Below are 25,873 nucleotides of genomic sequence, written 5' to 3' on the forward strand. Positions count from 1 at the left end.
TGGTTAAAGCCAGCCAGTGGATGTGGTCGGTCTGAGCTAACACATTCAGTGGCAGAAGGGAATGACGACCAATTCACTTTGCAATGTAGTACACGGCTTGTTGCTGATACCTTCTATTTGATGTGTGCGTGATTTAATAAAGCCCTAATCTTAAAAGCAGGCAACGCCAGGGCTTCATGGTTTCCAGCTGTGTCTGGGGGCTTCACACCAACACTGTTCATATTGCCTTGTTTAGACATGCGGCCCATTCCATGCCTGTCTACAATAATCAAAACACAAGTCTGTTTATTTGTTGGCCTTGGAATGAATGCAGAGAGGTACCACAGGTGTAAGTGTGTGTTACAGATCAGGTGGTATAAAGGCAGGACTGAGAATTGCTTGTATTTCCTTCCTTCTCTCTCTCCCTCTCTCTCTCATTAACTGGGCAGCATGGTTTTGGATGACGCGGCAAAAGCCAAACCGGCAAGACACTGCAGTCTAGAGGATGGACCGACTGTGTGTGCAACATCAGGGAGGAGAAAAAAAAAACACGGAATCATTTGAATAACCCCTCTCCCGACATGTCCTACCCCCCAACCTGCTGTAAATCATTCAGCTGTACCACCTAACAAAAGAGGATTTGGCGAGGGAAACCTTGGCATTATGACTCTGAATTAATCTGGACGAATCTTCTGGGATTAGCGGACGGATCAAAGGATAGTAACACCACCGTGATGCAAGTCTTGATTGTCACCAATCTGGCGCAGCTGGCCAATACTAGGTTAAGGTCTAGATGGTTTCCAAGGGGAAAGGTCAGATTTAAAGAGTCTCTTCACACCTTCCATCTCTGGGCCAGGTCCATAATGATATTTAGATTTCAGTGAATGTGACACAATACAGGTTTATCTGACAAACTATCGCTAGGAGACCATAGAGAGCTGTGTTTGCATTGTGGCAACTGTTCTGCCAATACCTCTGTACAACCTAACTTTTCCCCAAACTGTAAAGCTTTTTCCCCAAACTGTAAAGCATGTTATTCATACTGTGGTGTCCAGGATCGAATCCCAGGCTAGACTGGCATAGGTATGAATGAAGATCTGAGTTCTGCCCAAGTGGTATTTGGTTATTGATCATTGTGCAGCTTTACATTGATTGTTGTCTGTGGGGGACGTTTCATTGTTTTGGATGTTTGATCTGATATAACATATCCAATGAGTCCAAACACATTGGGGTATATGGTGAGCAACTGTCCCCTTGGAATTGACATCTTCTGACATATTTTACAGATGTTTGAACGCAGTTATGACACTGCTTTTTTCTTTACAGAGATGAAGCTAAAGTCTTCAATCAGATACTGAATGTAGCTCTGTGAACTGTCAGTCAGACAGGAACAACCCTTTTACTCAGGGAAGGTGAGAGTACAGCACTGAGGCACTACACTACATAGTATTGTCCAGGCCTAGTGAGTGTTTAGCCAGGTCCCAGATCTGTTTGTGCGGTCTTGCCAACTCCTATGGTTTTTCCAGTAAATGTTATTATACATTTTTGTTGGGCAGTTGGGAGTTGTCATTGTGCATGGAGTTGTATGGGTTGTTGAACTTTGAGGTCAATGGTTTTGTTTGGCATTTTGGGGTGAAGGATCAGTCTCTGTGTGCCACTACCATCCAATCACCCTAAAGTGACTTTGGGCATCTTGAAAAGCACTTAAAATAAAATGTATTATTATGGTCATTGTCATGGCTAGTGAGTGTTGGCCTAGCTAACATCAGTAGGACTAATCCCTGGGTTTCCACAAACAGAGGACGGATTAAGAGTAAATATTGACCCATTACCCACAAATCAAATCAAACAACAGTGTAATCTTGGATCAATACTGATCCATGGTTCTGGTACTCATACTGTAGCCTATATTTCAGGCTGGGTAGAAATATAATCTAATGTCTATATAGTGTAATATCACTGTAACATCTCCAGACTGTTGTCAACCTTCAGAGGGATGTGTCTTCCTTCCTGTCTGCTGCTGTCATTGGGAGAGTGTGGTGGGTTTATGTGATTAAGGACACAGATGAGTTGTGTGTGCTGTGCAATGTGGGCATGTGTGTGCCAGTCTGCTCTAGAAGCTGGTAATTAAAACACTGCTTGCTGAAGGGACACACACACACACACACACACACACACACACACACACACACACACACACACACACACACACACTGAAGAAAGAGGATGAGAGGGAGATGTCGACACACTGACTGCTAATCCAAAAGATACCATCTGGAGGAGCTCTAAGAGTCTGACTCACACACACAAACACAAATAAACACACACACACAAACTGATGCAGAAAGGCATGCACTCACACAGGTATTAAAACAGATGCACAATGCATGAACACACACACACCCCACAAACCCCACAAACTCTCTCTCTCTCAAACCATTAGTAATGAGGAGGGCAAGTAAAAGTCATATGCTGGGGGACAGAGGAGGCAGGTGGGAGGAGCTATCGGAGGATGGGCTCATTGTAATGGCTGGAATGGAATCCATGGAACAGAGTCAAACATGTGGTTTCCATGTGGTTGATGTGTTTGGTACCGTTCCATGTATTCCATTCCAGCTATTATAATGAGCCCGTCCTCCTATAGCTTTTCCCACTAGCCTTCTATGCTATTACACAGTCAACCACGGTGGATGATCACACAGTCAACCACGGTGGATGATCACACAGTCAACCACGGTGGATGATCACACAGTCAACCACGGTGGATGATCACACAGTCAACCATGCACTGGACTGAGTGATGATGAAAGGTCTGTCTGAGGCTCTTCCTGTACCAGCCTGCTTCTGGGAAATCAAACAATATGGCTGACAGGAAAATAGACTATTATCGACCCCTAAACAAATAAAAACTGCCTTAATGAGGAACTATTATACCTACGCCTCACATTAATTCAGTCTACTAACATGGTCCACATATCTATGAACAACTGCAGCACAGAAAAAGGTCTAGACTCTCATCCAGAGACATGACAATGACAGGATTGTTTCTTGGAAACCACACACAGCTGTGTGTCTCTCAATTTCAATCTCAGGTTAGGATGGATTATTTCAATCTATCTCTACTGCTGGAGAATTACACAGGGCAGAGAATAATCTGGTTTGAAGGATAGGTCACCACTGCTTGGTGTAGAACAGGGGACATGGTGCTCTGAGCTGGCTGGGTGTATTTAATAATCTGGTTTGAAGGATAGGTCTCCACTGCTTGGTGTAGAACAGGGGACATGGTGCTCTGAGCCGGCTGGGTGTATTTAATCATCTGGTTGAAGGATAGGTCTCCACTGCTTGGTGTAGAACAGGGGACATGGTGCTCTGAGCTGGCTGGGTGTATTTAATAATCTGGTTTGAAGGATAGGTCTCCACTGCTTGGTGTAGAACAGGGGACATGGTGCTCTGAGCTGGCTGGGTGTATTTAATAATCTGGTTTGAACGATAGGTCTCCACTGCTTGGTGTAGAACAGGAGGCATGGTGCTCTGAGCTGGCTGGGTGTATTTAATAATCTGGTTTGAAGGATAGGTCTCCACTGCTTGGTGTAGAACAGGGGACATGGTGCTCTGAGCTGGCTGGGTGTATTTAATCATCTGGTTTGAAGGATAGGTCACCACTGCTTGTTGTAGAACAGGGTACATGGTGCTCTGAGCTGGCTGGGTGTATTTAATCATCTGGTTTGAAGGATAGGTCACCACTGCTTGGTGTAGAACAGGGTACATGGTGCTCTGAGCTGGCTGGGTGTATTTAATCATCTGGTTTGAAGGATAGGTCACCACTGCTTGGTGTAGAACAGGGGACATGGTGCTCTGAGCTGGCTGGGTGTATTTAATAGTCTGGTTTGAAGGATAGGTCTCCACTGCTTGGTGTAGAACAGGGGACATGGTGCTCTGAGCTGGCTGGGTGTATTTAATAATCTGGTTTGAAGGATAGGTCACCACTGCTTGGTGTAGAACAGGGGACATGGTGCTCTGAGCTGGCTGGGTGTATTTAATAATCTGGTTTGAAGGATAGGTCTCCACTGCTTGGTGTAGAACAGGAGACATGGTGCTCTGAGCTGGCTGGGTGTATTTAATAATCTGGTTTGAAGGATAGGTCTCCACTGCTTGGTGTAGAACAGGGGACATGGTGCTCTGAGCTGGCTGGGTGTATTTAATAATCTGGTTTGAAGGATAGGTCACCACTGCTTGGTGTAGAACAGGGGACATGGTGCTCTGAGCTGGCTGGGTGTATTTAATAATCTGGTTTGAAGGATAGGTCTCCACTGCTTGGTGTAGAACAGGGGACATGGTGCTCTGAGCTGGCTGGGTGTATTTAATAATCTGGTTTGAAGGATAGGTCTCCACTGCTTGGTGTAGAACAGGGGACATGGTGCTCTGAGCTGGCTGGGTGTATTTAATAATCTGGTTTGAAGGATAGGTCACCACTGCTTGGTGTAGAACAGGGGACATGGTGCTCTGAGCTGGCTGGGTGTATTTAATAATCTGGTTTGAAGGATAGGTCTCCACTGCTTGGTGTAGAACAGGAGACATGGTGCTCTGAGCTGGCTGGGTGTATTTAATAATCTGGTTTGAAGGATAGGTCTCCACTGCTTGGTGTAGAACAGGGGACATGGTGCTCTGAGCTGGCTGGGTGTATTTAATAATCTGGTTTGAAGGATAGGTCACCACTGCTTGGTGTAGAACAGGGGACATGGTGCTCTGAGCTGGCTGGGTGTATTTAATAATCTGGTTTGAAGGATAGGTCTCCACTGCTTGGTGTAGAACAGGGGACATGGTGCTCTGAGCTGGCTGGGTGTATTTAATAATCTGGTTTGAAGGATAGGTCTCCACTGCTTGGTGTAGAACAGGGGACATGGTGCTCTGAGCTGGCTGGGTGTATTTAATAATCTGGTTTGAAGGATAGGTCACCACTGCTTGGTGTAGAACAGGGGACATGGTGCTCTGAGCTGGCTGGGTGTATTTAATCATCTGGCTTGAAGGATAGGTCACCACTGCTTGGTGTAGAACAGGGGACATGGTGCTCTGAGCTGGCTGGGTGTATTTAATAGTCTGGTTTGAAGGATAGGTCTCCACTGCTTGGTGTAGAACAGGGGACATGGTGCTCTGAGCTGGCTGGGTGTATTTAATAATCTGGTTTGAAGGATAGGTCACCACTGCTTGGTGTAGAACAGGGGACATGGTGCTCTGAGCTGGCTGGGTGTATTTAATCATCTGGCTTGAAGGATAGGTCACCACTGCTTGGTGTAGAACAGGGGACATGGTGCTCTGAGCTGGCTGGGTGTATTTAATAGTCTGGTTTGAAGGATAGGTCTCCACTGCTTGGTGTAGAACAGGGGACATGGTGCTCTGAGCTGGCTGGGTGTATTTAATAATCTGGTTTGAAGGATAGGTCACCACTGCTTGGTGTAGAACAGGGGACATGGTGCTCTGAGCTGGCTGGGTGTATTTAATAATCTGGTTTGAAGGATAGGTCACCACTGCTTGGTGTAGAACAGGGGACATGGTGCTCTGAGCTGGCTGGGTGTATTTAATAATCTGGTTTGAAGGATAGGTCACCACTGCTTGGTGTAGAACAGGGGACATGGTGCTCTGAGCTGGCTGGGTGTATTTAATAATCTGGTTTGAAGGATAGGTCTCCACTGCTTGGTGTAGAACAGGAGACATGGTGCTCTGAGCTGGCTGGGTGTATTTAATAATCTGGTTTGAAGGATAGGTCTCCACTGCTTGGTGTAGAACAGGGGACATGGTGCTCTGAGCTGGCTGGGTGTATTTAATAATCTGGTTTGAAGGATAGGTCACCACTGCTTGGTGTAGAACAGGGGACATGGTGCTCTGAGCTGGCTGGGTGTATTTAATAATCTGGTTTGAAGGATAGGTCTCCACTGCTTGGTGTAGAACAGGGGACATGGTGCTCTGAGCTGGCTGGGTGTATTTAATAATCTGGTTTGAAGGATAGGTCTCCACTGCTTGGTGTAGAACAGGGGACATGGTGCTCTGAGCTGGCTGGGTGTATTTAATAATCTGGTTTGAAGGATAGGTCACCACTGCTTGGTGTAGAACAGGGGACATGGTGCTCTGAGCTGGCTGGGTGTATTTAATCATCTGGCTTGAAGGATAGGTCACCACTGCTTGGTGTAGAACAGGGGACATGGTGCTCTGAGCTGGCTGGGTGTATTTAATAGTCTGGTTTGAAGGATAGGTCTCCACTGCTTGGTGTAGAACAGGGGACATGGTGCTCTGAGCTGGCTGGGTGTATGTAATAATCTGGTTTGAAGGATAGGTCACCACTGCTTGGTGTAGAACAGGGGACATGGTGCTCTGAGCTGGCTGGGTGTATTTAATCATCTGGCTTGAAGGATAGGTCACCACTGCTTGGTGTAGAACAGGGGACATGGTGCTCTGAGCTGGCTGGGTGTATTTAATAGTCTGGTTTGAAGGATAGGTCTCCACTGCTTGGTGTAGAACAGGGGACATGGTGCTCTGAGCTGGCTGGGTGTATTTAATAATCTGGTTTGAAGGATAGGTCACCACTGCTTGGTGTAGAACAGGGGACATGGTGCTCTGAGCTGGCTGGGTGTATTTAATAATCTGGTTTGAAGGATAGGTCTCCACTGCTTGGTGTAGAACAGGAGACATGGTGCTCTGAGCTGGCTGGGTGTATTTAATAATCTGGTTTGAAGGATAGGTCTCCACTGCTTGGTGTAGAACAGGGGACATGGTGCTCTGAGCTGGCTGGGTGTATTTAATCATCTGGCTTGAAGGATAGGTCACCACTGCTTGGTGTAGAACAGGGGACATGGTGCTCTGAGCTGGCTGGGTGTATTTAATGGGTTGTGTGATGATGACTGGACCTGTTGTAGTATCACTCTGAATGGATCAGTGTTTTGTTCTAACAGCATGCAGTCTTTAGTAACACTCAGAGGTGGATACACATGCACACACCGACAGAAAGACACGCACATACGCCTGCACACATTAACGGACAGTCACGCACACACACACACACACTTTCTCACATGCACACACACACTCACAAACAAACAAGCAGAAAGCCCCCCATGCAGAGAGAGGACATGGATCTCCCTGACAGTGGAATCAGCAGTAGGCACTAAGCGTTGTGTAAGCGTTACCAGTGTGTTATGATAAATGACTTTAACGTTTCCCCTCTTGCGAGAGTGATTCCATTAATGTCTATTGTAAGAGCGACCTACAGAGCTCTTGGAAAACACTTAACACGCTCTTTTGCAAATGGTGCAATAATGCAGACACTGGGAAGGATACAAATTAGGACCATGAAGTAAATAGTCTCTCTTTCCCCCTCTCTCTCCACTCTCCTCCGGCCGACTGCCCCACAAATCAATTCCCAGCCCCATGGTCCTTTGGGCCGGAGCTGAGTGATGCATGATGGGACCATGGCGAAGGCCAGGGGCTAATGAGTTATTAGCGTGGTGTTTAACTCCCACTGAGTCCATTTCCTCTTCTCCTCCACCCCCTCCTCTCCTCCTCTCCTCCTCTCTCCCTCATTCTAATCCACTCCAGGTTATTTAACCCTGCCACCCCTTCAGGAGGGGGACATGGGTCTAAATTAATCAGCGGATATTCATTTGGAGTCCACTTCCTTCACCTAGCCTTCCCTGGTTTCCTCGCCCTGGCGACTACGGGCGGCTCGGTCCCGGTCGGTAACCATGGTAATGTCAGAGCCGGCTGCCCTGATTGGTTGCCTGTGGGATTAGCTCTTCGTCATTGGATTTAATGAAGATTGTTCACACACTCCATGGTTCATTCCGTAGGCATGGAGGAGGTGGTGGAGCGGGGAGACATATTTAGGGCAGTGCTAACTTCTCTCTGATAAACTTCCGTGTGTGTGTGTGTGTGTGTATACATGTGTCTGTGTTTCTACCCGTGTATGTGTGTGTGTATCTGACTACCTGTGTGTGTGTGTGTGTGTGTGTGTGTGTGTGTGTGTGTGTGTGTATACATGTGTCTGTGTTTCTACCCGTGTATGTGTGTGTGTATCTGACTACCTGTGTGTGTGTGTGTGTGTGTGTGTGTGTGTGTGTGTGTGGAGGTTGCCGTACACTTCCAATGTTAACCTGTTTTAGCACAGTACACAGTAAAACAACAGGAAAGGCCAGACGTCTCCAGTGTCTCACCAGTTACTTTTCCATGTGTGTCTGACATGCGGATCATGGATGCTGTGCTTGTCAGCCTGCTCATCCAGGAAGTCAAACATGTACTTGATGGCCAGGGGCAGGGCGCTGCCTCGGTGGGCTGTGCTGAAGATGGTCTCAAACAGGTCGTCCACAAACTTCTGTAAAGTGCCCTGTGGAAGCAGAGAGATCAGCAGTGAGCGACAGACAACACACACAGAGACAGGGAGAATGACAACAGGTGTCTGCAACACTGGTATCAAACACATCGGTATCAGACACATCAGGAACACTTTACTTGAAACCCAGTGTTATAACACGTTATGACACAGTCATAACCATGTCATAATAGCTGACATAACCTGTCATAATATGGTTATAACACTGTCAAGACCAATATATTTACACCTGTTGTGACATATATTGCGTTATTTTATGGCTGTTATAACACCTACATAAGAATGTCAAAACCCACAATGATTCAAATGAGTTTTTTCCCTGCCAAGAAGTTTTAAAGTTTGTTTCTTAAATCCTTTGTTGTTGTAATGAATTCTTTACAGTCATCTTTTATTCATCATATTTTAAATAACTTGTAGAAAATACACTTTGACACTGCCAAGAAGCATTATGACCATCATAATCACATAAGCCAGATAGGCCTATCACGCACATGCCTTTATATCAATCATCTGTCAAAAAGAGGATGTCTTGTCCTGCTCCTGAAATCTCCTTCTGCGTTCATCCCAGTTATCAGCAACAGAGCATTGAGGTAGGTGCATTTCTGACATCAATTTGTATGCAATTACAATGATAATTTACTATGGTCAATAAAAAATACAAAAATACTTAGGCTATGATGTAATTGAATATTTTTCCTTGTGTGGTAGGTTTTGACACTCTTATGTAGGTGTCATAACCAGCCATAAAATAACACAATATATGTCACAACAGGTCAAAATATGTCATGAGTGTTATGACCATATTATAACAGGTTATGACACGTTACGTCAGATATTATGACATGGTTGTGACCGTGTCATAACGTGTCCTGACACTGGGTGTCAAGTAAAGTGTTACCGACACATCAAACTCATGGTTTCCATGGTTTCCATGGTTTCCATGTGTTTGATACCATTCCAGCCATTATTATGAGCCATCCTCCCCTCACCAGCCTCTGGTGGTGTGTGTGTCTGACTGAGAGTGTGTTTTATCCTGTGTATCTGATGGTGTTTCCTGATGTGTTTTCTCTCTCCCCCCTCTCTCTCTCCCCCTCTCTCTCTCTCCCCCTCTCTCTCTCTAGCTCTCCCTGGTCCTAAATCTCTGGGCTTTGATGGGAAATTGTTTTTTCACAGTTCACTTTTAATAATATCTGGGAACAGGAGGAGCATCTCCTAAGCCTCTCTGTGTGGAGGGATTAGCTCACACACTGCACCATTGACCCTAATTTGATTTAATGTTCTCGTCTTTAAGGAGGAGAGAAGAGGGAGAACGAGATAGATAGAAAGAGAAAATCTAATCCACTTGTAACGAATGAGCTGATAGAATGCGAGGGGGAGAAGAGAAGAGGACAGAATGAAAAAAAGCGAGAGTGAGGGAAGCCTATCTGGAAAGAGCCACAAGGGCGCAGTGTGTCAGATGAGGTGTGCACAAGCGGCAAATAAAAATCCCAATTTGGGTGGAGCGGTGACTGAGTCAGAGAGAAGAGAGGGAGGGGGAGTGAGAGGAGAATCCAGTTAGCTGACAATCACAGCCGTGATTCTACCATGTCCCACATTTCTGACAGATTATCATTTGCCTATGAAGATGAAAATATACATTTCTTCCTCAAACCCTGTGTAGTCGTGGGGACAGTTTAGTGGCAGGGAGTGTGTGTGTGTGTGTTATACGTGTGTGTGAGTGTGTGTGAGTAAGGAATCCCACAGACAGACAACCTCATGATAGTCCTTGATCTGTCCCCTGAGAGCACAAGCTGCCATTACAGCCCACTGAACACACACACACACACACACACACACACACACACACACACACACACACACACACACACACACACACACACACACACACACACACACGGAAACTGAAACCTAGCCCATCATTACACTGCACTTTAAAGACAATGTGTAATCTAGAATCTAGCCTTACAGACAGACAGTGCTGCCTGCATCAGAACTACCCTGTCATTAAGGATGAGGACAGAGTGTTGCCTGCGTCAGAACTACCCTGTCATTTAGGATGAGGACAGACAGTGCTGCCTGCATCAAAACTACCCTGTCATTTAGGATGACAGACAGACAGTTCTGCCTGCATCAGAACTACCCTGTCATTTAGGATGACAGACAGACAGTGCTGCCTGCATCAGAACTACCCTGTCATTTAGGATGACAGACAGACAGTGCTGCTTGCATCAGAACTACCCTGTTATTTAGGATGACAGACAGACAGTGCTGCCTGCATCAGAACTACCCTGTCATTTAGGATGACAGACAGACAGTTCTGCCTGCATCAGAACTACCCTGTCATTTAGGATGAGGACAGACAGTGCTGCCTGCATCAGAACTACCCTGTCATTTAGGATGAGGACAGACAGTGCTGCCTGCATCAGAACTACCCTGTCATTTAGGATGACAGACAGACAGTGCTGCCTGCATCAGAACTACCCTGTCATTTAGGATGACAGACAGACAGTGCTGCCTGCATCAGAACTACCCTGTCATTTAGGATGACAGACAGACAGTGTTGCCTGCATCAGAACTACCCTGTCATTTAGGATGACAGACAGACAGTGTTGCCTGCATCAGAACTACCCTGTCATTTAGGATGACAGACAGACAGTGTTGCCTGCATCAGAACTACCCTGTCATTTAGGATGACAGACAGACAGTGCTGCCTGCATCAGAACTACCCTGTCATTTAGGATGACAGACAGACAGTGTTGCCTGCATCAGAACTACCCTGTCATTTAGGATGACAGACAGACAGTGTTGCCTGCATCAGAACTACCCTGTCATTTAGGATGACAGACAGACAGTGCTGCCTGCATCAGAACTACCCTGTCATTTAGGATGACAGACAGACAGTGCTGCCTGCATCAGAACTACCCTGTCATTTAGGATGACAGACAGACAGTGTTGCCTGCATCAGAACTACCCTGTCATTTAGGATGACAGACAGACAGTGCTGCCTGCATCAGAACTACCCTGTCATTTAGGATGACAGACAGACAGTGTTGCCTGCATCAGAACTACCCTGTCATTTAGGATGAGGACAGAGTGTTGCCTGCATCATAACTACCCTGTCATTTAGGATGACAGACAGACAGTGCTGCCTGCATCAGAACTACCCTGTCATTTAGGATGACAGACAGACAGTGCTGCCTGCATCAGAACTACCCTGTCATTTAGGATGACAGACAGACAGTGCTGCCTGCATCAGAACTACCCTGTCATTTAGGATGACAGACAGACAGTGCTGCCTGCATCAGAACTACCCTGTCATTTAGGATGACAGACAGACAGTGCTGCCTGCATCAGAACTACCCTGTCATTTAGGATGACAGACAGACAGTGCTGCCTGCATCAGAACTACCCTGTCATTTAGGATGACAGACAGACAGTGTTGCCTGCATCAGAACTACCCTGTCATTTAGGATGACAGACAGACAGTGCTGCCTGCATCAGAACTACCCTGTCATTTAGGATGAGGACAGACAGTGCTGCCTGCATCAGAACTACCCTGTCATTTAGGATGAGGACAGAGTGTTGCCTGCATCAGAACTACCCTGTCATTTAGGATGACAGACAGACAGTGCTGCCTGCATCAGAACTACCCTGTCATTTAGGATGACAGACAGACAGTGTTGCCTGCATCAGAACTACCCTGTCATTTAGGATGACAGACAGACAGTGTTGCCTGCATCAGAACTACCCTGTCATTTAGGATGAGGACAGAGTGTTGCCTGCATCAGAACTACCCTGTCATTTAGGATGAGGACAGAGTGCTGCCTGCATCAGAACTACCCTGTCATTTAGGATGACAGACAGACAGTGTTGCCTGCATCAGAACTACCCTGTCATTTAGGATGAGGACAGAGTGTTGCCTGCATCAGAACTACCCTGTCATTTAGGATGAGGACAGAGTGTTGCCTGCATCAGAACTACCCTGTCATTTAGGATGAGGACAGACAGTGCTGCCTGCATCAGAACTACCCTGTCATTTAGGATGAGGACAGAGTGTTGCCTGCATCAGAACTACCCTGTCATTTAGGATGACAGACAGACAGTGCTGCCTGCATCAGAACTACCCTGTCATTTAGGATGACAGACAGACAGTGTTGCCTGCATCAGAACTACCCTGTCATTTAGGATGACAGACAGACAGTGCTGCCTGCATCAGAACTACCCTGTCATTTAGGATGACAGACAGACAGTGCTGCCTGCATCAGAACTACCCTGTCATTTAGGATGACAGACAGACAGTGCTGCCTGCATCAGAACTACCCTGTCATTTAGGATGACAGACAGACAGTGCTGCCTGCATCAGAACTACCCTGTCATTTAGGATGAGGACAGAGTGTTGCCTGCATCAGAACTACCCTGTCATTTAGGATGACAGACAGACAGTGCTGCCTGCATCAGAACTACCCTGTCATTAAGGATGAGGACAGAGTGTTGCCTGCATCAGAACTACCCTGTCATTTAGGATGAGGACAGAGTGCTGCCTACATCAGAACTACCCTGTCATTTAGGATGAGGACAGAGTGCTGCATGCATCAGAACTACCCTGTCATTTAGGATGACAGACAGACAGTGCTGCCTGCATCAGAACTACCCTGTCATTTAGGATGAGGACAGAGTGCTGCCTGCATCAGAACTACCCTGTCATTTAGGATGACAGACAGACAGTGCTGCCTGCATCAGAACTACCCTGTCATTTAGGATGAGGACAGAGTGTTGCCTGCATCAGAACTACCCTGTCATTTAGGATGAGGACAGAGTGCTGCCTGCATCAGAACTACCCTGTCATTTAGGATGAGGACAGAGTGCTGCCTGCATCAGAACTACCCTGTCATTTAGGATGAGGACAGAGTGTTGCCTGCATCAGAACTACCCTGTCATTTAGGATGAGGACAGAGTGTTGCCTGCATCAGAACTACCCTGTCATTTAGGATGAGGACAGAGTGTTGCCTGCATCAGAACTACCCTGTCATTTAGGATGAGGACAGAGTGTTGCCTGCATCAGAACTACCCTGTCATTTAGGATGAGGACAGAGTGTTGCCTGCATCAGAACTACCCTGCCATTTAGGATGAGGACAGAGTGCTGCCTGCATCAGAACTACCCTGTCATTTAGGATGAGGACAGACAGTGCTGCCTGCATCAAAACTACCCTGTCATTTAGGATGACAGACAGACAGTTCTGCCTGCATCAGAACTACCCTGTCATTTAGGATGACAGACAGACAGTGCTGCCTGCATCAGAACTACCCTGTCATTTAGGATGACAGACAGACAGTGCTGCTTGCATCAGAACTACCCTGTTATTTAGGATGACAGACAGACAGTGCTGCCTGCATCAGAACTACCCTGTCATTTAGGATGACAGACAGACAGTTCTGCCTGCATCAGAACTACCCTGTCATTTAGGATGAGGACAGACAGTGCTGCCTGCATCAGAACTACCCTGTCATTTAGGATGAGGACAGACAGTGCTGCCTGCATCAGAACTACCCTGTCATTTAGGATGACAGACAGACAGTGCTGCCTGCATCAGAACTACCCTGTCATTTAGGATGACAGACAGACAGTGCTGCCTGCATCAGAACTACCCTGTCATTTAGGATGACAGACAGACAGTGTTGCCTGCATCAGAACTACCCTGTCATTTAGGATGACAGACAGACAGTGTTGCCTGCATCAGAACTACCCTGTCATTTAGGATGACAGACAGACAGTGTTGCCTGCATCAGAACTACCCTGTCATTTAGGATGACAGACAGACAGTGCTGCCTGCATCAGAACTACCCTGTCATTTAGGATGACAGACAGACAGTGTTGCCTGCATCAGAACTACCCTGTCATTTAGGATGACAGACAGACAGTGTTGCCTGCATCAGAACTACCCTGTCATTTAGGATGACAGACAGACAGTGCTGCCTGCATCAGAACTACCCTGTCATTTAGGATGACAGACAGACAGTGTTGCCTGCATCAGAACTACCCTGTCATTTAGGATGACAGACAGACAGTGCTGCCTGCATCAGAACTACCCTGTCATTTAGGATGACAGACAGACAGTGTTGCCTGCATCAGAACTACCCTGTCATTTAGGATGAGGACAGAGTGCTGCATGCATCATAACTACCCTGTCATTTAGGATGACAGACAGACAGTGCTGCCTGCATCAGAACTACCCTGTCATTTAGGATGACAGACAGACAGTGCTGCCTGCATTAGAACTACCCTGTCATTTAGGATGACAGACAGACAGTGCTGCCTGCATCAGAACTACCCTGTCATTTAGGATGACAGACAGACAGTGCTGCCTGCATCAGAACTACCCTGTCATTTAGGATGACAGACAGACAGTGTTGCCTGCATCAGAACTACCCTGTCATTTAGGATGACAGACAGACAGTGCTGCCTGCATCAGAACTACCCTGTCATTTAGGATGACAGACAGACAGTGTTGCCTGCATCAGAACTACCCTGTCATTTAGGATGAGGACAGAGTGCTGCATGCATCATAACTACCCTGTCATTTAGGATGACAGACAGACAGTGCTGCCTGCATCAGAACTACCCTGTCATTTAGGATGACAGACAGACAGTGCTGCCTGCATCAGAACTACCCTGTCATTTAGGATGACAGACAGACAGTGCTGCCTGCATCAGAACTACCCTGTCATTTAGGATGACAGACAGACAGTGCTGCCTGCATCAGAACTACCCTGTCATTTAGGATGACAGACAGACAGTGCTGCCTGCATCAGAACTACCCTGTCATTTAGGATGACAGACAGACAGTGCTGCCTGCATCAGAACTACCCTGTCATTTAGGATGACAGACAGACAGTGTTGCCTGCATCAGAACTACCCTGTCATTTAGGATGACAGACAGACAGTGCTGCCTGCATCAGAACTACCCTGTCATTTAGGATGAGGACAGACAGTGCTGCCTGCATCAGAACTACCTTGTCATTTAGGATGAGGACAGAGTGTTGCCTGCATCAGAACTACCCTGTCATTTAGGATGACAGACAGACAGTGCTGCCTGCATCAGAACTACCCTGTCATTTAGGATGACAGACAGACAGTGTTGCCTGCATCAGAACTACCCTGTCATTTAGGATGACAGACAGACAGTGTTGCCTGCATCAGAACTACCCTGTCATTTAGGATGAGGACAGAGTGTTGCCTGCATCAGAACTACCCTGTCATTTAGGATGAGGACAGAGTGCTGCCTGCATCAGAACTACCCTGTCATTTAGGATGACAGACAGACAGTGTTGCCTGCATCAGAACTACCCTGTCATTTAGGATGAGGACAGAGTGTTGCCTGCATCAGAACTACCCTGTCATTTAGGATGAGGACAGAGTGTTGCCTGCATCAGAACTACCCTGTCATTTAGGATGAGGACAGACAGTGCTGCCTGCATCAGAACTACCCTGTCATTTAGGATGAGGACAGAGTGTTGCCTGCATCAGAACTACCCTGTCATTTAGGATGACAGACAGACAGTGCTGCCTGCATCAGAACTACCCTGTCATTTAGGATGACAGACAGACAGTGTTGCCTGCATCAGAACTACCCTGTCATTTAGGATGACAGACAGACAGTGCTGCCTGCATCAGAACTACCCTGTCATTTAGGATGACAGACAGACAGTGCTGCCTGCATCAGAACTACCCTGTCATTTAGGATGACAGACAGACAGTGCTGCCTGCATCAGAACTACCCTGTCATTTAGGATGACAGACAGACAGTGCTGCCTGCATCAGAACTACCCTGTCATTTAGGATGAGGACAGAGTGTTGCCTGCATCAGAACTACCCTGTCATTTAGGATGACAGACAGACAGTGCTGCCTGCATCAGAACTACCCTGTCATTAAGGATGAGGACAGAGTGTTGCCTGCATCAGAACTACCCTGTCATTTAGGATGAGGACAGAGTGCTGCCTGCATCAGAACTACCCTGTCATTTAGGATGAGGACAGAGTGCTGCCTGCATCAGAACTACCCTGTCATTTAGGATGACAGACAGACAGTGCTGCCTGCATCAGAACTACCCTGTCATTTAGGATGAGGACAGAGTGCTGCCTGCATCAGAACTACCCTGTCATTTAGGATGACAGACAGACAGTGCTGCCTGCATCAGAACTACCCTGTCATTTAGGATGAGGACAGAGTGTTGCCTGCATCAGAACTACCCTGTCATTTAGGATGAGGACAGAGTGCTGCCTGCATCAGAACTACCCTGTCATTTAGGATGAGGACAGAGTGCTGCCTGCATCAGAACTACCCTGTCATTTAGGATGAGGACAGAGTGTTGCCTGCATCAGAACTACCCTGTCATTTAGGATGAGGACAGAGTGTTGCCTGCATCAGAACTACCCTGTCATTTAGGATGAGGACAGAGTGTTGCCTGCATCAGAACTACCCTGTCATTTAGGATGAGGACAGAGTGTTGCCTGCATCAGAACTACCCTGTCATTTAGGATGAGGACAGAGTGCTGCCTGCATCAGAACTACCCTGTCATTTAGGATGAGTGGACAGAGTGCTGCCTGCATCAGAACTACCCTGTCATTTAGGATGAGGACAGAGTGTTGCCTGCATCAGAACTACCCTGTCATTTAGGATGAGGACAGAGTGCTGCCTGCATCAGAACTACCCTGTCATTTAGGATGAGTGGACAGAGTGCTGCCTGCATCAGAACTACCCTGTCATTTAGGATGAGGACAGAGTGTTGCCTGCATCAGAACTACCCTGTCATTTAGGATGAGTGGACAGAGTGCTGCCTGCATCAGAACTACCCTGTCATTTAGGATGAGGACAGAGTGTTGCCTGCATCAGAACTACCCTGTCATTTAGGATGAGGACAGAGTGTTGCCTGCATCAGAACTACCCTGTCATTTAGGATGAGGACAGAGTGTTGCCTGCATCAGAACTACCCTGTCATTTAGGATGAGGACAGAGTGTTGCCTGCATCAGAACTACCCTGTCATTTAGGATGAGGACAGAGTGCTGCCTGCATCAGAACTACCCTGTCATTTAGGATGAGTGGACAGAGTGCTGCCTGCATCAGAACTACCCTGTCATTTAGGATGAGGACAGAGTGTTGCCTGCATCAGAACTACCCTGTCATTTAGGATGAGGACAGAGTGCTGCCTGCATCAGAACTACCCTGTCATTTAGGATGAGTGGACAGAGTGCTGCCTGCATCAGAACTACCCTGTCATTTAGGATGAGGACAGAGTGTTGCCTGCATCAGAACTACCCTGTCATTTAGGATGAGTGGACAGAGTGCTGCCTGCATCAGAACTACCCTGTCATTTAGGATGAGGACAGAGTGTTGCCTGCATCAGAACTACCCTGTCATTTAGGATGAGGACAGAGTGTTGCCTGCATCAGAACTACCCTGTCATTTAGGATGAGGACAGAGTGTTGCCTGCATCAGAACTACCCTGTCATTTAGGATGAGGACAGAGTGCTGCCTGCATCAGGACTACCCTGTCATTTAGGATGAGGACAGAGTGTTGCCTGCATCAGAACTACCCTGTCATTTAGGATGAGGACAGAGTGCTGCCTGCATCAGGACTACCCTGTCATTTAGGATGAGGACAGAAAACAAAACAGCAAACACTGAGTGGGTGAAGGGGTGCTGGTGTTGTCACAAACAGAGAGAGAAGAAAAGAGAACGCAATCAAGAAATAAGCCCTTTGCCCCCCATCAGAGTGACACTGATGGACCTAAAATGGGGGACGTCAGCGCCAGGCCGACCGACGGTATTTATTGGCGAGGTGAAAGTCAAACACAGTCAATTACAGGGCTGTCGGCCCAGTCATACCTCAACAAGAGAGATGGACCCCAAGATAAACCGATTACTTCACAAAAACACTACATCTGTAAATATGACACGCCGTCTCTGCACCACATTCCCCCCTGACCAGGGTCATCACAGGTAAATACAGCATTGCTCAGTGTGTGTGTGTGTGTGTGTGTGTGTGTGTGTGTGTGTGTGTGTGACTGACTGTTTTTGTCTGTCTAAGCGTGTTAGACTGTGGCTCTGGTACATGTGCTTCATAGAGAGAGTGTTGCCATATTCATTACACAGCTCCACAGTGACTGCTCGCTGGCAATCACAGCACACGCCAGAGAAATGACAGACAACACTCTCTCTCCATATCTCTGTTGCCTCCTCAGCCATCTCTGCCAACAACTCTGTTGATGAGTGTGTGTGTGTGAGTGTGTGTGTGAATCCTGCCACTAAGCACTCCCATTATAGAACCAGAAAATCAGGCAGAGTGTTGTCTGTCAACCACTACACAAAGAGCACGGAATGGTCACAAATTACAACAACACCACACGCCAGGATCTTGCCTTCTTTCCCCTCTCTCTTCCTGACTCCCTCTCGCCCTCCCTCCCTCTTTCCCTCTCTCGCATTCTCTTTCCCTCTCTCTTTCTCTTTCCCTCATTCTCTCTTTCTCTCTCTCCTTCTCTCTCACTCGCTTTCTCTCTCACTCTCTTTCTCTCTCACTCTCTTTCTCTCTCACTCTCTGGAAGAAAGCATGTGTGATATAAAGGAGGCGCATCATTAGCGAGTGGATGGGTAATTCCCATTGAGCAGTGGGATCAAAGTCACGATTCCCTCCAAACCAAATTAACTGATCTTCTGAGGGGCAATAGCGCCCTGGCATGCTCAAAGAGACTCATTTTACGGCCACTTCCATTTCTGTTTTTCACCAGATAACATCTCTGTCTACAGAAAAGCCTTTACAGGTTGTACCTTTGTGTGTCACCTCTATCATTAGATATGCTGCTGAGGTCTGAAAGACACAATATACATCTACATACTTTCACTTAGGTCTCAGAGCCTACAGGAGATGAGGAATAATATTATATTTGAATAATATTCCTCACCTGAAATGACTTCCTCTAGTCTAGGTGTGTGTGTGCGTTCATGTGATAACTCACCTTAGTGGCCAGCAGCCTGGTCAGGTATATCTCAGAGACCATCTTGGAGCCGCGGTCTCCCTCCTTCTGGTCCCCGTGTTCGTGGTTCTTTACCAGGTGCCACACCTTGACCCCGCTCTCCAGGTCGGGCGTGATCATGGGCGTGCGCGAGCGCAGGCTGTCGGGGCTCCCTGTGTACTTGATCATATTCTCTGTGGAACGTAAAGAACAACATCAGGATATGACACAGAGATGAAGCAGAAACCAGTGGACATACTGTAGCAGACTATGGAAATATAACATGATCAGCACAGACATAGTATAGACAGTGGAGCCGCGGGAAGATGTTTGGGGGTGGGGGTGCTGCGTTTCATTCGCCAAACGGGGTGGCAGAAAAAAAAAAAACATCTTGGTGAAATATTGTTTGAGGTCTGCGCTACAGACGGCTATATCGGTCTGCTAATACAGGAGTTTAATTAGTTTGTATTATTAGGAGGTGCTACAGCACCCTCAGCCTCCCTACTTCCCACGGATATGGTGCAGAGTATAGAGAGACAACACACCTAACAGAGGGGATGTGTAAAGAAAACATCTGAGCCAGCACAGTACTGTTCAGGTCGCCGCAATCGAGTGAAAATGGTCAGAGACGACAACATAGACAACACACAAAAAAAGACAGACGCAACACAAACCAAAGACAGACAAAACAAAATACAGGGGGTCAAGCCATACTACACAGTCATTCTAAAGGATACTACACAGTTATTCTAAAGGATACTACACAGTTATTCTAAAGCATATTACACAGATATTCTAAAGGATACTACACAGATATTCTAAAGGATACTACACAGATATTCTAAAGGATACTACACAAATATTCTAAAGGATACTACACAGATATTCTAAAGGATACTACACAGATATTCTAAAGGATACTACACAGATATTCTAAAGGATACTACACAGTTATTCTAAAGGATACAAAGTCAAATAAGCCAAATTCGGTCAAAGCTCCAATAGTTTGTCTGGGTTCAGTTAGAAGCTTCAAGCTACCGAGCCTTTGAGACTGGACATTACAACCTTTACAACAGCATGCACGTGGTTCATTTTACATGCCGTCTTTCTCTCTCGGGAGGTAGAATACGCCTTGGCACAACTCACAGACACAACATCGAACAGGTGTATGGCGAGATGAAATATTCATATGCCCTCCCCATTTGACGAGAATGGCGATGACATTTAAAAACACTCCGGCTCGATGAATGTTTACACAGTGTGAAAATAATTGATCAGTAGGACTGTTGGTCGAGGGAGAGGACGGTGAAATAAAGAATTGATCAATAGGACTGTTGGTCGAGGGAGAGGACGGTGAAATAAAGTGTGTTTTTGCCAAGGCAGATGCTGCAGAAATCAATTTGTCCTTCCAGAGAGAAACGCAGGAAGAGTGAATGATGGAGGGAGAGAGGAAGAGAGGAGAGGGAGGGGTAAAGTACTAGAGCGAGAAAGCAGGTAAAGTGTGTGTGTGCATATTGACTCCTGGAACTTGACTGACTTGGAATGATTGGAGTGTGTGTGTGTGTGTGTGTGCCTGTGTGTGTGTGCATGTGTGTAATAATAAAAGTGGTGGTCGTCTTCCAGAGTGTTATTGAGTGTGCTGGTGTAATAGGGTGTGATGACACGTTCGGTGGAGTGGAAGGAGTCCCTAGAAGGAGCGCTCCGCACAGACACACACACACACACACACACACACACACACACACACACACACACACACACACACACACACACACACACACACACACACACACACACACACACACACACACACACACACACACACACACACACACTCCGTACTGAAATACTACCATACTGACATATCGCACAGGAGTTTTGATTAAGAAAGGAAGCTGGCACCCTCTCTCTCTCCCTCTTTCTCCCTCTCCCTAAATCCCTTTCCTGCACGCTTCATCTCACTCCATCACTTTCTGCCTTCTTCCATCCCTCTCTCCCCTACTTCCTCTTCATCTTTCTCCCTCCCTGTTCCTCTTCATCTTTCTCTTTACCCCTCTTCTTCATCATCCCTCCTTATTTCCTCCTCTCTCCACCTTCCTCATTTTCTCTCACTAACTTCCTCCCTCCCTCTCTCTCTCTCCTTTGGCTCCATTAGAATCATCCTCTCTTCTCCTCAGTGCTTCTCCATTGTGATCAGTCCAGTTCAAAGTCCCCCCCCCCCCCCCACCCCCATCTGAAGTGGCTCTGGCATCGTTTGAAGTCAATTCCCCAACTAAGTCAAGAGATGTGTGACATTCTGTCTTCCTCCATCTCTCTCTCTATCTCCGTCCTGTTCCCTCTCTTTCTCTTTCACACTCACCCTCCTTTTTCTTTGGTCTAATTTGAGTGGAGGAACGGAGGCGAGGCGGTGAGATGGCGTATGGAGATGAGGTGCTAGCTGGCTAATAAAGCCGTCATTTGATGTGTCTGGAGTGTTTGAGTCCGGGCAGCGCTGCCTTTGATCAGGGTTTGATTTGATGGCTTCTTCTCAGGTTCAAGAGAACACAGGGCCAGACCAAGACAGTCACTGCTAGATGGGACACTGTCTGTCTGCATCCCAAATGGTACTCTATTCCCTATGTAGTTCACCATATTCCCCATGGGGCTCTGGCCCAAAGTAGTGCACTATATAGGGAGTAGGGTGCCATTTGGGACACAATTTCTATCTCCAGTCCCAGGGGGAGTAAAGTGCAAACTGCAAATGCTCTCTTTCTTCTCTTCCCTCTCTTTGTTCTCTCTTTGTTAGTCTGTTAAATTCCCTGCTCTCTAATCTTGTTATCCTGTCTCCTGGGCTCAGTTCTGTCCCTCTTCTCCTCTGGGGCTTTGTCACTATTACTAAGGTGTAACAGCTCATAGTGGCTAATGTATGGAAGACTTTACTATGTGTTCAGGTATTGTTAACAGTGGCTAATGTATGGAAGACTTTACTATGTGTTCAGGTATTGTTAACAGTGGCTAATGTATGGAAGACTTTACTATGTGTTCAGGTATTGTTAACAGAGCCTTTACATCTGTTAGTGACATATGGAGCTCAGTTAGTTTGAGGGATGAACAGTGTGTGCAGGAGAAGTCTGTTGGTTTCTGTGGTGAAGGTTTAGAGGGAGAAGGTGCTGTTTAGCCACGTTTTTTAATTAAAATCCTGGCAATGGAGCTTGTGCAATCGCAACAGGGAATACCCAGTGTGTGTGTAGGTGTGAAAGTCTGTGTGTGTGCTGATGTGTGTTTGTGTGTGCATGTGAGTGTGTGTGCTGACTCTGGATCCCACTCCGAGAAGGACACAGTTCTTCCTGTTTAACGCTCAGCCACACAGACTGCTGGGAGATGGAGGGGGGGGGAATAATTGTTTTAGTTCCAGGAGGACACTCCTATCCTGGAGAGAAATCTGGAAATGTGCCGGAAATGTGCTCCTCTCTCTAACACACACACATTAAAAAAAAACACATATTGTCACGTTATCCATACCATATTTACTGGCTGAGGTTCTGGACACAGTTGAGTTGTTGACCGAGTTGTAGGCCGTCACCTGCTTGGGGACCAGGGCCATCACAGAGTTATCAGGCACCTGCAGAGAGCGGGAGAGAGTGAGAGAGAGAGAGAGAGAGAGAGAGAGAGAGAGAGAGAGAGAGAGAGAGAGCAGAATGACTAATCACCATCCTCAATGAGTGCATTCTGATTCTGCCAAGTGCATTCTGAATACATAACAATCCCCAATGAAGAGAGATGTGGCACTCAGCCACTAAACCCCAGATCACCATACAAATCACCATCCACACGTCATCATGTGTTTATCCTCCATCTAGAACAGCTATGATTGGATGCTCAGGAAGCCTTTGTGATTGGCCTGTGTGATCTAATCAGCCCATACACATATGATTAGTGGTAGTGAACGGGGGTGATGTATATCACTATGTGTGAGATGGGACGTCTCAGCCTCCCATTTCAATAATACCCCTCTTCTGGGGCGAGGGGGGAGTGTGTGTGTGAGAGAGAGATTGAGAGAAAGAGAGATGGGCTCCTACTTTTCAACACGACAGAAATTGATTCAATTAACATAACTGGGAGAGGGGCTGATCCCAGCCGTGCACAAACACACGTACGTGTACGCAAACACACACACTCTGCATCATTTCACCAGCGAGCCCCCCCGGCTAAGGCAGGGTTAATTGAAGAAGTGATCTCTTTAATAGAGTGGGAGGGGTGTGTATGGGGAATAGGGGTGCAGGGCTAAGAGTCTCAGGTGTGTGTTTGGGGTTATTATTACATCATTTCACCCGCTCCCCAATCCACTTCTGGTGCATAATGTGTTAGTATCGTGACAGGTGACACCCATGGGAGGGTCCAGGGAGATTCCACAGGGATCCAACTACCCCCCTCTAACTCTACAACATGGTCTCTAAGCAGTAATCCTACATGTTTACTAGTTAATATAATGATGTGTGTGTGTGTTTGGGGTTGTAATATTGGGAGGGAGGAGGAGAGGTGGGATGGGATGTGAGATGACAGGTGGGTCTGGGTGGTTTAGGAAGAGGAGGAGAAGAGAGACTGTTGTCTCATTAAACTGATGGGATGGCCAGATCATATGTCAGAGCAATGCTCAGGGCTACAATGTATCACAACTCCTACCGTAGGTAGCTCCCCCTCCTGTTCGGGTGGCGCTCGGCGGTCGTCGTCGCCGGCCTACTAGCTGCCACTGATTCCCTTTTCCCCCTTTTTGTTTATTGTGTGCACCTGTTTTTGGTTTGGGCTGATTAGCCGGGCTATTTTAGCCAGGAGGCCCGCCTGCTCTGTGTGCGGGATTATTTGATTGTTGTATAGCTTGTGTATGCACGCTCATTTGTATTTTGAGGTGCGAGTGCGTATGTTGCGCCGACCTGTTTTGTCCCATGTGTTTGGGCACTTTGGTTTTTGTGTGCGCTCTAGTTCGCTGTTGGGACGGCTTGTGTTTTGCCGTTGTGTGTTTAATAAATAACACTACCCTTCATTCTCTGCCTCCTGCTCCTGACTCTGCACCCACTACGCCCAAGCGTTACACAATGTGATTCTCCCTACAGTCAATAATATATACATATATGCTATTTAGTAGATGCTTTATCCAAAACTTCTATTTTAGCAGAAAGGGCATTGAAACTTTAGTTTCAACCAAAAGTGAATGGGTTCTATGCTAACTGTACATAGGGGGATAGAAATAGAATAGTTCTATCTAGGAGGGTGAATGGGTCTGTGCTGTATTCATAAGAGCCCATTAGGATGACAGTTAGCAGAGTCTAATTCCATTCAGAGTGCGCTTTGATCCCATTCTATATTCCATATTTCTGTATTACATTATACCCATTATAACAAGACAGACGTGGGACTTCTGGAGGCTGTCAAGAGGGGACATCTGTCTGACCAAAGTCGACAGTAATCAATGATATTCATGTTTTACTAGGTCACCAAGACATTCATAATATATAAGTGTGTAACCTCTTCCACTAACGATGGTGTTGTACAAAATCTACGTCATATAAACTGACCTGCTGGACCAAAAGTGAACAAATGACTGATGTAGACAGAAGATAATCGGCGCTAGATAATACATCATAAAAATATAGCATCATCTAATGTTAGTTTGGTCAAACGATGAGAGGAACGTTTTGGAGTGGGCTGACTGGAGTGGGCTGACTGGAGTGGGCTGACTGGAGTGGGCTGACTGGAGTGGGCTGACTGGAGTGGGCTGACTGGAGTGGGCTGACTGAGTGTTTCCAGTCCCACTCCTTTCCTCCTTACATCCCTCTCTCCTCCCTCCCTCCCTCTCCTCCCTCCCTCTAACAGGCTTTGAGTGTCTGAGTCTGTTTTTTTGTCAAGGAGAACACACCCTGCCTTCCCCCTCCTTCCCCTCCCCAGCTGAAAACTGAATTAACTTCTGTCTTCATTATCTCATTCCGGTTTCCAATCAGGCTTCTAATCCATTCTACCTCGCTGTCTCGACCACCACACCCACGACATCCCACTCGCCGCCGTGACATTTAATTTAAGCGTCATGCGGCGGGCAGACCCCCCCCCCCCCGGAAAGCTCATTTGGAGGGCTGCTGGCTGAGGTGTCCACATTATTTACACCATAAGGAACGTCGCTCCGCTCCTATTTCCACCGGTCCATCATTCCGGCTCACTGGAGGGACGGTTGCCAAGAAGGGAATGTACCAATCAGCAGGGTTTGTCATAATGGGGTTGTATGTCTGTCTGTCTGTCACTGTTCATGCGTGGCAGGTGTACATATGACAGGCTTGTCTGGTGTATTACCAGGGGAAGGTTTGCGTGTGTGCGTGCACGTTGTGTGTTTGCATATTTAGGAATAGTGTCATGTTGTCCATGCCTGGAATGGAGCTGGACATACTGAATGTGTGTGTTCTGAGCATGTGTGTCCACCTATGCTAATGCCTGTGTTCTAGTGTGTAAAACTCCCTATGAATGTGAAGACAGATGGACAT

General features: G+C 46.9%; 1 protein-coding gene across 3 annotated transcripts in view; it reads right to left on the reverse strand.

The window, feature by feature from the left end:
* The window catches only part of plxna4 (plexin A4), a 496,524-nt gene that overhangs the window by 16,572 nt on the left and 454,079 nt on the right, over positions 1–25,873 (reverse strand). For all 3 annotated transcript variants that reach the window (XM_029741951.1, XM_029741949.1, XM_029741950.1), the window contains exons 27-29: positions 22,869–22,968; positions 19,371–19,561; positions 8,181–8,350 (exon numbers count right to left, since the gene is read on the reverse strand). In XM_029741951.1, the coding sequence (XP_029597811.1) occupies positions 8,181–8,350; positions 19,371–19,561; positions 22,869–22,968 (461 nt within the window). The remainder of the gene's footprint in view (positions 1–8,180; positions 8,351–19,370; positions 19,562–22,868; positions 22,969–25,873) is intronic.

This window comes from Salmo trutta, chromosome 40, assembly GCF_901001165.1.
Source record: "Salmo trutta chromosome 40, fSalTru1.1, whole genome shotgun sequence".
Classification (NCBI taxonomy): Eukaryota; Metazoa; Chordata; class Actinopteri; order Salmoniformes; family Salmonidae; genus Salmo; species Salmo trutta.